The sequence below is a fragment of the Emydura macquarii genome, unplaced genomic scaffold, assembly GCF_026122565.2.
Source record: "Emydura macquarii macquarii isolate MOO-44397 ecotype Brisbane River unplaced genomic scaffold, CSIRO-AGI_Emac_v2 contig_705, whole genome shotgun sequence".
Taxonomy (NCBI): domain Eukaryota; kingdom Metazoa; phylum Chordata; order Testudines; family Chelidae; genus Emydura; species Emydura macquarii.
Genome location: NW_027130842.1, coordinates 16,947,019 through 16,963,562, shown reverse-complemented (window position 1 = coordinate 16,963,562; position 16,544 = coordinate 16,947,019). Strand labels below are relative to the sequence as shown.

Genomic DNA, 16,544 nt, shown 5'->3' with positions numbered 1-16,544 from the left:
GCTTGACTACCCTGATGGGAAGTTTTTCCTAATGTCCAACCTAAACTTCCCTTGGTGCAATTTAAATCCATTGCTTCTTGTTCTATCCTCAGAGGTTAACGAGAACAGTTTTTCTACCCCCTCCTTTTAACAATCTTTTATGTACTTGAAAACTATTATCATGTCCCCTCAGTCTTCTCTTCTCCAGACTAAACAAACCCAAATTTTTCAATCTTTCCTCATAGGTCAAGTTTTCAAGGCCTTTAATTATTTTTGTTGCTTTTCCCTGGACTTTCTCCAATTTGTCCAAATCTTTCTTGAAATGTGGTACCCAGAACTGGTCACAATACTCCAGCTGAAGCCTTAACAGCGCAGACTAAAGTGGAAGAATTACTTCTCATATCTTGCTTATAACACTCCTGCTAATACATCCCAGAATCATGTTCACTTTTTTTGCAACAGTGTAACATTATTGATTTATATTTAGCTTGTAATCCACTATAACCCCAGATCCCTTTCCACAGTACTCCTTCTTAGAGAGTCATTTCCCATTTTGTACATGGGCAATTGATTATTCCTTCCTAAGTGGAGTATTTTGCATTTGTCCTTATTGAATTTCAGCCTCTTTACTTAGAACCATTTCTCCAGTTTGTCCGCATCATTTTAAATATTAATCCTATCCTCCAAAGCACTTACAACCCTTCCCAGCTTGGTATTGTCTGCAAAATTTATAAGTGTACTTTCTATGCCATTATCTAGATCATTTATGAAGATATTGAACATAATTGGATCCAGGACTGATCCCTATGGGACATCACTCAATATGTCCTTCCAGCTTGACTGTGAACAACCTCTCACAAATACAGAAAAATAATCTTATCTATCTAAGATACTTACATGGTTCCTATCACTATAGTATCTAAGTACCTCACAATATTTTAGCATATTTATCCTCACAGCCGGGCATGGTAGAGAAATACTATCATCCCCATTTTACCGATGGGAAACTGAGGGCAGATCTACGCTTAAAATGATGCATCGGCACTTAAGTGAAGATACTCCAGTGAAGACACTCCTTCACCAATGGGAAAGAGCTATCCTATCTTTGTAGTTAATCCACACACACCTGAGAGAGGCAGTAGCTATGTAACACATCTGAGCAACATATTTATACTGACATAGGTCTGTAGTGTAAACCTGACCTGAGGCATAGAGAGGCTAAGTGACTTGCCCAAGGTCACACAGGAAGTCTGACAGAGCAGGGAACTGAACCTGCGCTAACCACTGAACTATCCTTTCTCTCTAAGGTGCTAAGTGCCCTCAACTGCCTGAGGACCCCATTGGGACTTGAGTAGTGCATAAGCCTTGTGCTGACCCACTGCACAGGAGTAAATTTGACCTATAAAACATAAGCACTGTGAAAATTAGTGCAAATAAACATGCAGAAAATTAATCATATTTAAAGTGCTTTCATGGGTGTTTTGAAATTGTTCAATACATTTGAACAATTATGAATGTGCACCAATGACTCACAAACAAAAAAGGGACTTTGTATAAAGCTTGGGTCATCTACTCAGGGAGCAGAAACAATGCCACAAGATTTAAAAGACCAATCACAAGGCAAAAAGAACAACAATCTTAAGTGCTTTATCATCACGAACAACCAGAGTCATAAAAATCACAAACAGACAAAAGGACTACTTTCATTTAATAAATGGCAAATAGCAAGTAACTGGCTCATTGCTAAGCCACCGTTAGCAATGTCAGCATGTCACTAATAATGCTACTCAGAGCAATATGGGTATAGTGGTCTGTTCTGCAGAAGACATCATTAATTATAACAACAGAGGAGGTAACAATTTTAAACAGGTTTGGTGGTAATAATAATTTTTTCTTAATGTCATAAAGTTTAGCAAGTGTCCTGAATTTGATGCTCAGTTGGACAGCAAGGGCAATTATCTGTGACTAATGTCCAATATCTTGTTTTATTGCAGTTTAAATGACATTTTAGCAAATAGTAAATTAATGAGCTAATTGCTTTTATGAAGTTGGGTTGTTTAAATTGCTAAAATATTAACAGGAGAAGTGGCATACTGGTATAGCATTTCATTTTCTAAAGCTTATAACATTGAAAGAATAAAAATGTTACCCATGGTATATGCTAGTAAATTAACCTTGCTTTATAGTGAACATCCAATCTTGCATTACTCTATCAAGCCAAAAGAGGGCTCTGTCCCTACACTCTTGGAGGATGCATAGCTAAGCACAATGCAGTGTTTCAGTTACCCACAAAGACCTGATCCTGAAAGGTGATGAATGTCATCAACTGCTGTTACCTCATTGGGAATTGAGGGAACTCAGCATCCTGTAGGACCAGGCCCATTGTCTGAAAACAACAAAAGATCACTTTTCTGTACTTACGAGAGGTTGTTTAGATTTACATTTTTACTCTTGCCAACCATCTCTGAAGAGAGAGTGAGGGGAACTTTTGGAACTTTACTGCCCTTAAAAAGGTGAAACAACCAACCTTATGACATGGGGAAGGTGGTGTGCTCTCAAGAATGGGATTCAGAGAAATCTATAACTAATGCTGTTATTTGATTTTTAGCAACAAAATATATCATTACTCAGCTTTTCACTTTGTTCTGATGCCAGCTTTCAGTGAATGCTTGTTGTTTCAAAGACTGCCTGCTTACTTAACATCCTTTTTCTCTTACATTGTTAATGTTTTCCACAATAAACAGAGTTCCCTGAAGTAGTATTTTAAGGATCAGTGCTTATTGGCTTCCCCTACATATTATCCCTTCTTACATCTAAAGTCATAAAATGGGGATACTCTGGTCCAGGTTGTGTCATTTAGACACAGGTCTGAGTTAGGGGAAGTGGGAAGCTACATCACCCCTAAGGGAGCTCAGGAAGGGACTATGTCTCATAAAACACAATCTCTTCCCCAGAATGCAGGGGTAGAGTGCACACTGCAGCAGTCCTATGAGTGATGCAGCATGTTCCTCATTCACTTGACCTGCTTTGTGGTCCAGTGCAGTGGATTGGCATGGACCTGCCTCCTCCCCACTTCCTTTGGCTACTTTGTGTCCCCAGTGGCACAGGAGGGCCCTGCACATGGGTATGATGTAATCGGGCTCCAAATGGCTTGTTTTAGGTCCTCATAGATTAGTACGTGCTGAACACTGTCCCATGGTATGTTTGCAAATTTTCCCTTTTTATTGTTTATTCCATCTGTCCTATTTGTGGGCTTTGAACCTGCACCACTGAAGTCAATGGGAACTTTGCCAATAACTTCAATGGATGCAAGATCATCTCCTTCTGGTCCACATACCCTAGTGCATCTATATTTATTTCACAGATCATTGTATTTCTTATTTGTCTTAAGGCACACACAGTTGGTGCTCACAGTTTCAGTCACATTGTTCAAATTGATATGGTTACCATATTTCCATATTACCCAGCCAAAGCATACATTCTTCTGGTTTACACTTGAGACAAAAAGACAGGCATTCTGATGTCTTACACCCACTATATAGACACATACCACAAGAGCTAGTCTTTATTTCAGATCTATCTCCTACTAAATGGGATAAAAATGAAACGAAGTGGTGTGTTAAGATTTTGTATCATATTTTACTCAGATGAGGGTTATCCCACCACAAAGCAGTTTGTTGCTTGTTCCAGTAATTACCTTCAGCTGGGAATTTCTTGGCTCGTTCCTCAAAGAACCATTCCCCAGTCTTTACTTTCATGTCTCTGAAAAATAAACTCCAGACATTTGAACCTTTTCTACAGTTTCCAAGATGAATTTTCATGACACTATAGATATGTGCTTGAGGCAAAAATGTATTTAATAATCAAAGGCAACAGAGTGACCCTTCTTAATTGTACAGTATAACTAACAGGGGCTCACCACTGACTGATCTCATCCTGTGCTCCCTGTAAGAACTGTTCTGCCCTGACTGCAGGAAATATTATGTAGTGGTTATAGCAACACCCTAGAAGTCAAGAGTCATGAATTCTGTTCCCAGCTCTGCAGCTGACTTGCTCTGCGACCTCAGGTAAGGCATTTAAGGCTAGCTTGCTGTTTATTGCCATAGCCTAGCCTGAGGGAGTATAAAGGTACTGCAGTGTGTGCTCCTAAGTGTAAGTCAGAATGGCTACATAGGAGCAGCACACACTGCAATACCATAACCCTAGAATAAGGTGGAACACACTCTCTCCTCATTGATATGGACGGTGTGGTGGTGCCATGACCTAGCCCTCACCTTACCACTCTCCTCTTTGGAGAGGTTAGTGCCACTGATGACAACTGCCATGCACAGTACCTGCATGCATCAAGATCACGAGATTAAACTGGTGATATTTAATGAGTAATGAAACGCACATAAGGACAAATCCTTAGACTGAGAAAAATTCAAAAGCCTGTAAACTGAACAAAAAACTATATATGATCCTGACTGAAATCCACAAAGGCCAGGAAATGCAGCAGCTGGACTGCCATTTGGTTCTCAGCTCATTCCTTTTTTAGGACACTATGTGATCTTGTTGCAACTAGGTTTTAGGTTCCATTTTTAGACACCTAAATAAGTGTCTGTGTATTCAGAGGAGATGAATACCTGCAACTTCCAGTTACTCCAGTGAAAATGGAGTATGTTCAGTTCCTCTTGAAATCAGGCCAGTTATTTAGGTGTTTAACCCTACATTTTGGTGCCTAACTTAAGACATGGAATTTGAAAATTTTGCAGGAGGGGTTCTGGTAAAACCTGCCCTAACTGTACTGGACCCTGTTTTAAACCCATATAAATGTGCTATGATCAGGTTTGGAAGGATTAGATTTTTAGGAGTTAATGCAGGTACACGCAAACTGTGAAAAAATATTTCCATCAATTATAATAAAAATTTATAGATAAGCAAAGTAAGAAAGTTTGATTTGAGGATATTTATTTTATATATTTTGACATGTGATGGTTATAAAGCTTGAATTTTTTGAATCTAGGCATCTACTATCATGAAAAAATTACTGTCTTCCTCCCCCTCACTACTGTGAAAAAACAGGGTTACTTACCAGTAACTACGAGAGTTCTGTAGCACTTTAAAGACTAACAAATTTAATTTTTGCAGGCATAAGCTTTCGTGGGCTTCAGCCCACTTCCTCAGATGCAGTTGGTAGAAATAATACAGCAAATATTGGCAACATATATAGGAGGCAACATATACATATCCAAAGGCATAGACAACAAATGGGGTAGGTGGATGAAAGCCGGGTTCTTGAGGCCTAATGACTACCATTGAGTAGGAGGTGAGAATGGGTGATCAGAGCAAATTACTTCTTGTAATGAGAGAGCCATTCCAAATCCCTGTTTAAACCCAGTTTGAATGTGTCAAGTTTGCAGATAATTTCTAACTCAGCAGTTTCTCTTTGAAGTTTGTTTTTGACGTTTTTTTGTAGAAGTACGGCGACTTTCAGGTCAGAGACAGAATGTCCTGGGAGACTGAAGTGTTCTCCAACTGGTTTATGGATGTTATTATTTTTTATGTCTAATTTGTGTCCATTTATCCTTTTGCAAAGTGATAGTCCAGTTTGGCCAATGTATATGGCAGAGGAGCATTGCTGGCACATGATGGCATATATAACATTAGTGGATGTGCAGCTAAATGAGCCCCTTATGGTGTGAATGATGTGGTTAGGACCAGTGATGCTGTCACTAGAGTCGATGTGTGGGCAGAGCTGGCAACGGGGTTTGTTGCAGGGATAGGTTCCTGGATTGGACTTCTTGTAGGGTGAGTATGGTTGCTGGTGAGTATTATAAATGTTATAAATGTGCATCTTATTTCTAGCCTGTATTTATCTGGCTTCAGCTTCCAACCACTAGGCATTGTTATGCCTTTGTCCGCTTAAAGAGGCATCTGCTATCAGAATTCTCCCCACATAACTATTTATAAACCATGGATACCATGTTGAATTAGATAAGTAGAGTGAACTTCTTAAGTCTTCCATTGTAAGGCAAGTTTTCCAGACCTCAAATCATTCTCATATGTCATTTCTGAACTCTTTCCAATTTTTCAACATCCTTTTGGAGTGTGGACACCAGACATAGACAGACTATTCCAGTAACAGTCTCACCAGTGCTGTATACATAGGTTATACCAACTTCCTATTTTATTTTCCTCTGGCTATACATCTAAGAATTGCATTAGCCAGTTTAGCCACAGTAACACACTGGTAGCTCATATTCAATTAGTTATTCATCATGACTCCCTAAGTCATTTTCAGAGTCACTACTTTCAAATACAGAGTCCCTTATCCTATAACTGACCTATATTCTTTGTATGTTGTTCAAATGAGCCCATCCTACCAAGTGATCCAGACTGCTCTGTATAAATGAGTGCATGGGAGGTCCTGCAGATGTACCCTCCATAGGGTCCAACTCCTCTCCCGACTCGGAGTCATGGGCCTCCGCCAGCAGTGCTGGGGGCCCTGATTGCTTCCCTGATGAGACCAGGGAGTAGAGTCCCGAGGCCATCTGTAACCCCCAGGGGTTCCAGTATTGCTATTGGGGTGGCCATTGGCCCTGAGGCCACCCTAGAAGGGGAGGATAGAGACTTTGCCCTTGTCCTTCAGGTCGGGAAGGCTGGCTGGGGGAGCCACTGGGTCCTTTTCCCTTCCTGGAATCGCCGGACCCTCCTGCCAGAGACCAGCATCGCTCAGAGCTGTACTACAGTACCGAGGGGAAGGGGAGTGGGAGCGGCTCTCCCTTGACTGACGTCTCGGTGATGGGGAGTACGAGTCCGGTGACTGGCGGCATCGCTGCCGGGACCGACTTGGTGAGGAGGACCGCCCGTAGTAAGAGGAGGAGTGGGAGCAGCATCTGGGCAACCAGGAGCCTCTCGGTACCGAAGTCCGCTGTTGGTGGGGGTTTTCTCTAGGCGAGCGCCGTGATGCTGGGGACTGGGTTCTGTGCCATCCATGCGCAGGCAAACTCATTGGTGCCGGTGACCTAGAACGGAGCCTGGCCCCACATGGGGAGCATCTGCTTGATACTGAGCAGGAGCTGCTTTGACTCATTGATACCGCTGCCCTTGCTTCCGGTGATCGTTAGTGATGCTTCAGGCTGCCTAGGCTCCTGCAGTACTGGTGATCCGCCCCCAGAGACCACCTCGGTGCTGGGAAATGCATCCCAGGGGATCAACCTCTCGGCAGGATCGGTCTCCTCTGCTGTGACCTGTTTCGTTACCTCGGGGGTCCGGTGATGTATGCAGCCACTGGGGGCCCCCACTGGGGGTTTTGCCCTCGATGCAGGTGCTCTACCCCTCGCCCTTTCCATCCAGGCCGACGGGGTACATGGGATGGGCAAAGCCAACAAGTTGGCCACCGCCTGAAGTGCCTCCGGTGTCGACGGCACCGCAAGGTGTAGTAGTCCCCTGCCGGACTCTGGAGACAGGGGACGCTCTGCAAAAAGGTTCACAGTCCCAGGCGAAACCTGCCCCTGTGGGGTTGCTCAGCACACTGGCTCTGAGCTGCCCCAGAGCTCGACCCCGCATCCTTAGATTTCTTTTGTCTGCTGGACATTGTTTTCAGGGCTTCCTCCTTGGTGAAGAGGAAGCCCGGTGCCGCAATGAAGTCGGTGCGGCCGAGCACTCTGCACTGACCTGGTGTTTGGTTCCGAAAGGGAGCGGGATGGTTCCAATGCCGGTCTCAGCTCTGCCTCCACTAACAAGGCCTTCAGACGGGTATCTCGGTCCTTTTGAGTCCTCGGTCTGAACACCTTGCAGATGCAGCACTTGTCCTTTTGATGAGACTCCCCAAGGCACTTTAAGCAGTCTTCGTGGAGGTTGCTAATTGGGAAGGCCTTCCCACAGGATTTACAAGGTTGAAAGCCCAGAGATCGGGGCATACCCCGACACCGAGTGGAGGTCCCTAATGGGACTACCTAATCAACTACAACAACTAAGAACTATCTAAACAACTACTTAACAAGTACTTTTAAAACAAAAGGCTACAGCTAAGGGGCACTCGCCAAAGCAAGCAAGAACACAGTTCCAGTAATCGTCAGTGGTGGAAAGAAGGAACTGAGGGGGCATAGGGCTGGCAGTGCCTCATATACCACAGCATGTGCATGTGGCTCCAGAGGGTACCGGAGCTGGCCCTACAGGATCTGCTTAGGGGGAAAATTTTCCGGTAACTGTGCACGGGGCACGCACGCACCTACAATGGAATGGACATGAGCAAGCACTCGAAGAAGAAGTTAAAAGATTCTTCTACTCACATTTATAAACTTATCAGAGCAAGTCCATGAACAGAGAATGATGGCTGATTTCTGTTCACTTATGCATGACTCACAGCAATACTCAGAATCATCTAGATACAGCACACAGGAAATACATTTCCATTTTGTTTTTGAAATGTCAAAAACAGTGTTCCATGGTAGCCTTTTTGTCATTGCTTATCCTCAGCTTGATACATGAAGTTTGTCTCCACAAACAATCTAATATCTCAGACTAGCATCTAAAGAGCAGGGTATGGAAGGAAGAACAGTGATATTGCTGATACCAATACTTTGTGGGGAAAAAACATTTTAACAGCAACTAAGAGCTAGATAACAGGATCAGGAGTTAAAATAATCAAGATGAAGATAATGAAATTATACCACATATCAAATGTGCATCAGTATGTTTTGTAACAGATCATTTATAACCAGTCACTCTATTTGTCATCACAAACACACTCAGAGAGCCTCTGTTGGCCTATATGCTGCAAGAAGCCATTTAGACCCTGATTTTCAGAGGTCCATGTGCTTTTCTTGACTTCAACAGGAGGTATGAGTGCTCAGTACCTCTGAACAATCAGACTCTATATTTCTGCATCTTTCTTCTTCCCAGAAAATATAGGGCACTGAGTGCAACTATCTCCCACTGCAAGGGTCCACACATTGCCCCAGCCACCTCTTAATCTTTATATTCCTGAACCAAAGCCCACTCAAGTCAGTGGAAAAACTCCCAATGATTTCAATGGGTTTTGAATCAGGTCCTAAGTGATGAGCTCAAATGAGGCTTAAGTGCAGATAGGGCCTTGTGCTGGCTCTCTCCTCAAAGGTAAATTTCACTCACTGAAGATGCATCATTTTTCAACAGCATCTGCAATAGAGGGAAAAATAGATTTCCTTGGACAAATATGTGTGTGTGCCTTGCTGCGTGCATGAACAAATATCAGATAAGTGTATGTTATGAGATATGATATGATGTGATCTCGTATGGCTGAAAAGAATGACATTTTTATTATAAACCCCTATTTTTAGTTCTTTTAGGATAAAAAGAGTTTTTCCATGTTAAAACTTGGAACACTTAGCCTGTGAACAATATTATTAAAAAACAAATTAGAAAAAATGTGGACCATTTGTTTTTAACTTTTGGTTTCCTACACACAAAAATAGTTATGAATCCATCCCCTTCTCACTTAAAAGAAAAGCATTTCGTAGGTGGGAGATGTTGGTTCTGCTTTTTTGGTTTTTTTCCCCCCTTTTCTGGTGCTCAGATAATTCAAAAGCTGCTTCTCCCTGCCCCCCTTTAAAATATAATTATTTAGCACCAAATGTGGCAAACTACTTTGCTTGTTTTTTGATAAATACATTTCAAAATACACTGTTTAAAAAAAAAAATCACACTTAGAATGCACAATACATGTCTTTTCATGGGAAGTCTGCAGTGGCACCCAAGATACACAATCTAACTTTAAACTGGCAACCATTCACAGATATTCAACCCTGGGCAAAGAGCTAGCACAAGACCTATGTACCACTTGAGTCTTATTTAAACCTAAATTTGAGGTCTGAGGAGGGATTTAAGTGGTGCATAGCCCTTATACTGGCCTTCATAGGGATGAGTTTCATTCAAAGTACTCACCCTATGCACAGGAATGAATTTCACCTTCAGAGCAGCTGATTTAATTTAAAAAACTCTCTGTTTTTGCCTATAAAGTATCAGAATGTTTCTCATCAAAGGTGGAAATGTATCAGAATATCTCTGATTTGGATTAGTCATTTTACAAAGGATGTGATGAATAAGAGCGGATTTAGTAGAGGTATTCAATATAATAATACAGAGAAGTAATCAGACACTCTTGTTTACCCTTTCTGGTAATACTAGAACAAAGCGACATGCAATGAAATTAAAAGGCAACAAATTGAAATTAGATAAGCTTAGGGCTGGCTCTGACTATATGTGCTTGTTGTCAGAATGTTGTTATTCATATTTGTTATAAGTTTTTTTAGCCTACATGAACTACGGTTTCAAATGATCAAATATTATTATACACAATGGGGATACCACTACCCTTGTGATAAGGGCCTTGGGGGAAAAATGACAAGGAAATAGTCAAGAACTCAGTCATACATCTCATCCAAAAGATGGCACCTCTTCTGGCACAAGGTCCCTAGTACTCTGCAGAGATGCACTGGGCTCAGTACGGACTCAGAGAGAAGAGAGTTATCCATGGGAAATACAGTATCACTTAATGCAGCTATCTGGGTTTTCTTCAGATAACTTCAATGCAAGAACCAACTATACCAAATCCTGTCTACCTTATAAGATATTACCCCATCACAGCCCCAGGAAATACTGATGCACATTTGAGTCTCTGTGACCTGTCCATTTTGCTAGACACGAGGGGTGAAATCCAGGCTCCACTGAATTCAGTAGCAGAATTCCCACTGACTTCAATGGGAGTGCGAGAATTTCACCCCAGGCTTTCAATTCTTGTCAATGCTATCTTAATTATAACAATGTAGATATCTTATTTGCTTCTCTAATTATTACTTAGAATAACACAAAAAACAGAGGTGGCTTAGCAAAACTAGTCAAATTTCTTACCCATGAGCATAGCAGATGGTGCATTTCCATAGATAGGGATTCAGGCAGACACGGCACTCAGAGCACACTCGATGACTGCATCCATTGCACATTGCACCTCTATTCATCACCAGTCCCAAGGATTTCTGACAGCGAGCACAGGACCTTTGCTGGTATTCATGGCTCACACTTTTTGCCCCCTTCCACCGAAGTTGCTGCAGCTGCATTTTCAATTTCCTGTCCCCCCCCAGGCAAATAAAAATAAATACTGTGCAGTCACAAGCTGATAATGTTTGTGTCCAGTAGCAATAACACTATGGGACAAATCTTCAAATTGTGGCCTCTATTTTTACTTTGCCTGAAATCACTTGCACATGCAACTCCACTTGTGTACATAAACTCAGTTTTAATTTAGCACAAATGGTGTTCTACACATGCAAATTATGCACACATAATAGAGAGCCAAAAATTATGCATGCAAATGATCATGTGTTCAAAGCTGTGCACATCCAAATAGAAGCTGGGTTTGGCTCCCTTTGCAAATTTGACTCATGAGTGAGAATTGCCAAAAACATCATCAAATACATGAATCAGCTAACAGTGAACTTAACTGACTTATCTGTAGACTTAAAAAAAAACACAAAAAACCCCACATTTGAAACCAAAAAAATTGAAAATTGTTGTTTCTTTTACTTTACCTGACATAACCTGTTCCCTGCACTATTTAAGATTTGGTTATATCATAATCCTTTTGCAGAAGAATATTATGACTATACAAAGTTGAACTGTGTAAATACTAAAAAAGTTACTATATTTGCTCAAAGTTAAAAATGAATTTGTTTTAGCTTTGCTTACAACCCATTAGCAATTGTTTCCACAGACATTTAAGTTTTAGTCATGCAAATGTTTGCAGAAAACAAACTTTAGGTTCCTACATTTAAGTGTGCAAAGAGAGAATTTTAAAACTTGCATGTGTAAATATTAGCAAACCAAATGGTATGTTTTATATGAGTGAGTTATTGCTTGACAAAGTAGGTTACAAGGTTCCAAAAACTCCTTGATAGAGCCCAGGCATACATGAAACAAAATAACCTAGATAAAGATTGGACCTTACCTTTCACAATTCAGATATCTGTGTGAAGATGCTGAGAGAGAATTAAATTTAAACTCTTCACTCAGCACATGAAACCCTATGGTGATGACAGCATATTGCAGACTAGTAAATGCAATGCATTTGGTATATAATTTTATGGGAGGGAATATTGCTTGACTCAGCATAGGGAAGAGATTCAAAAACCCCTTGTGAGAATCCTGAAACAGATGAAATTACATAAAGACCTGAACTCATTCTTTATAACTGGACCAATGCATGTGCACTCACCTGTGAATGTGATGAGAGAGAATTAACTATAAACTCTTCACTGAGGGAGTAACACTTGTGGTAGCCTGATTTTTTTTAGGAATGCTGGAAGCTAAATTCAGTCAGTAGATTATACATTAGAGCTGAACAAATACCATGCATTGAATAATCAGTCACCAGCATGTTAGAACCATGACACTCTGGATACTTCTTAGTTTTCCCAAATGGAAAAAAAGATACTAGTTAATCACAGACAAGAGAAGGAATAAGATTAGAGAGGAAAGCAAAGAAAAATGGTGACATAGTACAAAAAAGGCAAAATACCTTATCCTTTCCTCATCCACTTTTCTCACCATCTGGTCACGGTATAAGACCTGTAAAACTGTCTCTCGTTCCAATTCCTTGAGGAAGTTCAGATTCAGTTCACAGGTCATTTTCCCCAGACTTCGCTTCCTTTCGAGACTCCTGAATTGCACAGTTCTACAACATCTAAGCTGACAGATATTACTGTTGTCTGGAGTATAATATAGCACTCAGAAGGTCTATGAGTTCTTTTAAGTGCCTGTGCTCTTATTTCATTGGTGATACATTTCTATTGTGTCATACTCTTGAAGAAAAAAAATACAAAAGAGTTCATTTCTATGCAAGTCTTTATTTCCAGTGTGTGTCTGCCTCCTGGTGAACACGGTCATTTAGTAGGGTCACAGCAGTCTGCTGTCTTTCATATGAAAGCACTTAAAGTTTTTTTTTTTTTTTTTTTTTTTGAGAGTGGCTCCAAAACCGACAATAGCCCAAAGTAAGGCTTTATTTGTAATCACCAGGCTGAGAGGGCCTTCACCCAGAGAGACAGCATGAAGGAGAGGAAAACAGCTTTTCTTACTTGACCTCTTGCTTTAGGAATTTCATAATAGGAAGTGACTAGAATAACAATATAATCTTGTTAGGACCTAGAGAAAAACAAAGGGAAAGTGTTATTTTTCATCATTTCTTCTTCTTCAACATCTCTCTCGTATCATCTGGGCATTATTCCATGAAAAACAAAATCTATTGTACACAAATTTACATTTCAAACACACTGATTCATATATGCTGGAGATATTAAATAAGACAGACCATTCTTCAGTCAGCATCATCATGATAACCACAGGTTCCATTAATAGTTAGCCTTCTGTGTTAATAACTTGGAAAAGAATATTTTTTATGTTATGCTAATAATGCCTAGAAAATTCAGAGGCTGGCCCTGTGGCCTCATGACTAGAAGACATATTGGTTATTGTATGTGTTCCTTAGTGGATTAGTTGCTGTACAGCTCATCTTACTGAAGTGACAAAATATTAAAAACTTATAATAAAAGGAGAAAGAAATAACTCAGTGGGATGTTGCTCTAAAATTTATTTATAGGTTTTAATAGCTAATGGACCTATCACCTGAATCACATCTAGCTTCTTTCTGTGGAGGCTAGATAAAAGGTTTCATGCACAGCAGCGCTGCTATCTTTGTTAAACACACACAAACACAAAAAGTCAAGAGGATACAGTTTTATTTCTAGCACTTTGCCACAAATAGTTTCTCATCCCAAACGGATTAGTTTCTTACATGCAAACATACAAGAAACAGGAAAATACAGAAAGAGAAATAGACGAATGTGACAGAAACCCTTTGGCAAAGGGTTACTTCTTTGCAAACTCCTCTCACCTCAGACCTGACAAACTCACTACACCAAATGCATGTCTTACAGAATATTTATCCATTAAAAAGTAGTATGTAAGGTATCTAAAGAAAGCTACTAACTTGTCAAGACTCATAAAGATGTATGTATAGGTAATATTTATGGAATAATGCATTTATATTGAAAATATATTTTATGGACTTGGAGTAAAAATTAGTCACCAGGGTAGGTCATGCTAATGTGTCTCACTGATGACCCACTCAAGCAAGAGGGAGTTGTCACCCCTCCGTAGTCAGCCAGCGAGATATTGCAAGGTACTATTGTCAAGCCTTGCCACATCCCAGAACAGTCAATGGAAAACCATTGAAGACAACTGCAAATGACTGGAATCTTTTGAAGGTGAAAAGGAACATTAATAGCAGGCAAAGTGTAAGGAAAGACACTCTGTATCAATTCATTGAGGAAAACCCCTGACTGAGAAGGGTGCTTTCATGAGCATTTGGATGCTGATTCTTGTGAAACCAGCCAGCCAACTAACTAAACTTTGGTGCGGAAATTTACTTTATTAGATAGGAAAAGTAACTTTTAATAAGTGAAGACCCAGGCTCACATCTTATGATTTTGTTTTGTACTGTAACCACTTTTTCCACCACTCTCTCCTTTCTACTTAAATCCCTATTCTTACTTTAATAAATCTTCTTTTGTTTTATTCAAAGTACTCTCAAGTGCTGTGTGGTTTACAAGTGCCGTGGTTTAAGATACAACTGAAATTTCTGTGAGTATCCAACCTCAGGGGATGGATATCGCAGGGGAACACTTCAAAGGGTCTTGGAGACTGGGGCGCACCTATTGGTAACCTGCAAGATGAAGTTAGGGCTGGCATAGCCCAGAGAAGAATGCTCAAGTGGCTGAAGGGCTGGCGGTGTTAGGGAGCTAACACCCAGCTACCACAAGCAAGGCTTCCTCTCACTGACGCAGGGGGCAATAAGATGATTCACAGTCCTCAAGAACCATGACAATGAAGTATAAATAAAAAACCACACAAGAACTGCTTGGTATCTATGAGACAAAATCTGTGATACTTACTTGTACAAAACTCCCACTGAAATCAAAAGCAGTTTGCTTGAAGAAGGTCTGCAGAAACTGGTTCTGTATGTTCAACTTTCAAAAAAAATGAACAAAATAAAAAATGTATTATTATATTTTAATAGTAATGTATATAACAGTAGGACCTAAAGAAAAAAACATTATTGAATCATATTCAGAATGTCTGAGCACCTTACAGAATCATAGTATACTGTTTCTGTTAGGTTATCAAGTCTATATTTGGGTTGGTCTGACTTATCCAGGGTTGTTTAAAAGCAGGCCAGTTTTGAACCACCTCTATTATTAAAAAGTGATAAAATCAAAATTACTTCTGGGATAAAGTCTTGAGTGTTTAATCTGGATATTAAATACACAGAGCCAGATCCTTCACTAATGTAGATGGGTGTAGCTCTATTGAAGTCAATAAAATTACACTGATTTACACCAGCTGAAGATCTGACTCATCTGCATGTTTTGTTTTAAGTACCAGGGAGGCCATGTTGCCAATTTATTTGCAGACATCTACAGCTATTTTATTTTTTTATATGTGTGTTTTACATCCAGACTATCAGGCTACCTCAACTCTATCCACCTAATTTTGTAAAAGGCAGAAGGAGATGCTGCTGTTTATATCGACAGTAGCTGTGTATATGCTCCTCCTTTTGCATTCTTTTGATAAAGTCCTCTGACCTACAAAAAACTGACAGAGATGGTCACATAGAAAACTGTTAAAGAAAAAAAGATATTAAATGAATTTCCGGTGGAAACATAGGAGGCAAAGATATGAACAATCATATTTTATTTCCTTGCCAGTTGCATTTTCACAGGAAGTTACTAAAACAAATTTAAAGCCTGAAAAGCCACAGCCATTATGCATTTTCACAACATAGGCCATTTTCAAAGACATGCACAACCACTGCTTGAGTTGATCTTTCACCACAGTCATTTCTTTAAGGCTCTTCTTTTGGAGTCTGATCCTGCCAGTTGTTGAGTCCCTCAAGAGGTGTTGAGAGCCCTCAACTTCCACTGAAGCCAGGAGGCACTTTGCAGGAAGCACGCAGCACCAAGCTCCAAGAGAATTTGTGAGCAGTACCTGCTAATTCTCTAGGATTGATTTGAAAGGCTAATATTGTTACAATGTCCTCAGTAAATCTGAAGGCATAAATTCTGATGCATGTCATTTGGAGGCTAGTAAATTCTACAGAAGTCATCAGCAGTGGGGCCAAGCAAAATCATAGCAGTGATATTGCAGCAGACATATACTACTCATCTCAAAGGATTAATATTAACACACTGCTAATAAAAGCAACACCTGCAGCTAGCAAATTAATAAACAAATAGCCATGTTATTTCACAGCCCCTCCATATTCTTAAAAACAAAAGGGCTGTCTGTTCTCCCTCAGACTACAGAGTGCCACACACAGAATTAAAGATTTCTGGCCCATTCTGTGAAACAGATTTTTGACAGCAGCTACTACTGTACAGAACATGACATGCTAATAATGGGAAGTATAGACAACCCTTTGTAGAGATTCACAATAGTTTATTTATACACAAAGAGTGATATTTTCAAGGATTTATATTTGTACAAATATA

At 40.2% G+C, this 16,544-nt stretch overlaps 1 protein-coding gene across 1 annotated transcript in view; it reads right to left on the bottom strand.

Moving 5' to 3' along the window:
• Nucleotides 1–15,016, bottom strand: part of SYTL3 (synaptotagmin like 3) — a 40,596-nt gene extending 25,580 nt beyond the window's left edge. The window contains exons 1-4 of the mRNA XM_067542494.1: nt 14,949–15,016; nt 12,518–13,140; nt 10,855–11,070; nt 3,677–3,741 (exon numbers count right to left, since the gene is read on the bottom strand). Coding sequence (XP_067398595.1) covers nt 3,677–3,741; nt 10,855–11,070; nt 12,518–12,627 — 391 coding nt within the window. The 5' untranslated portion in view covers nt 12,628–13,140; nt 14,949–15,016. The remainder of the gene's footprint in view (nt 1–3,676; nt 3,742–10,854; nt 11,071–12,517; nt 13,141–14,948) is intronic.
• Between the last annotated feature and the right edge of the window lie 1,528 nt (nt 15,017–16,544).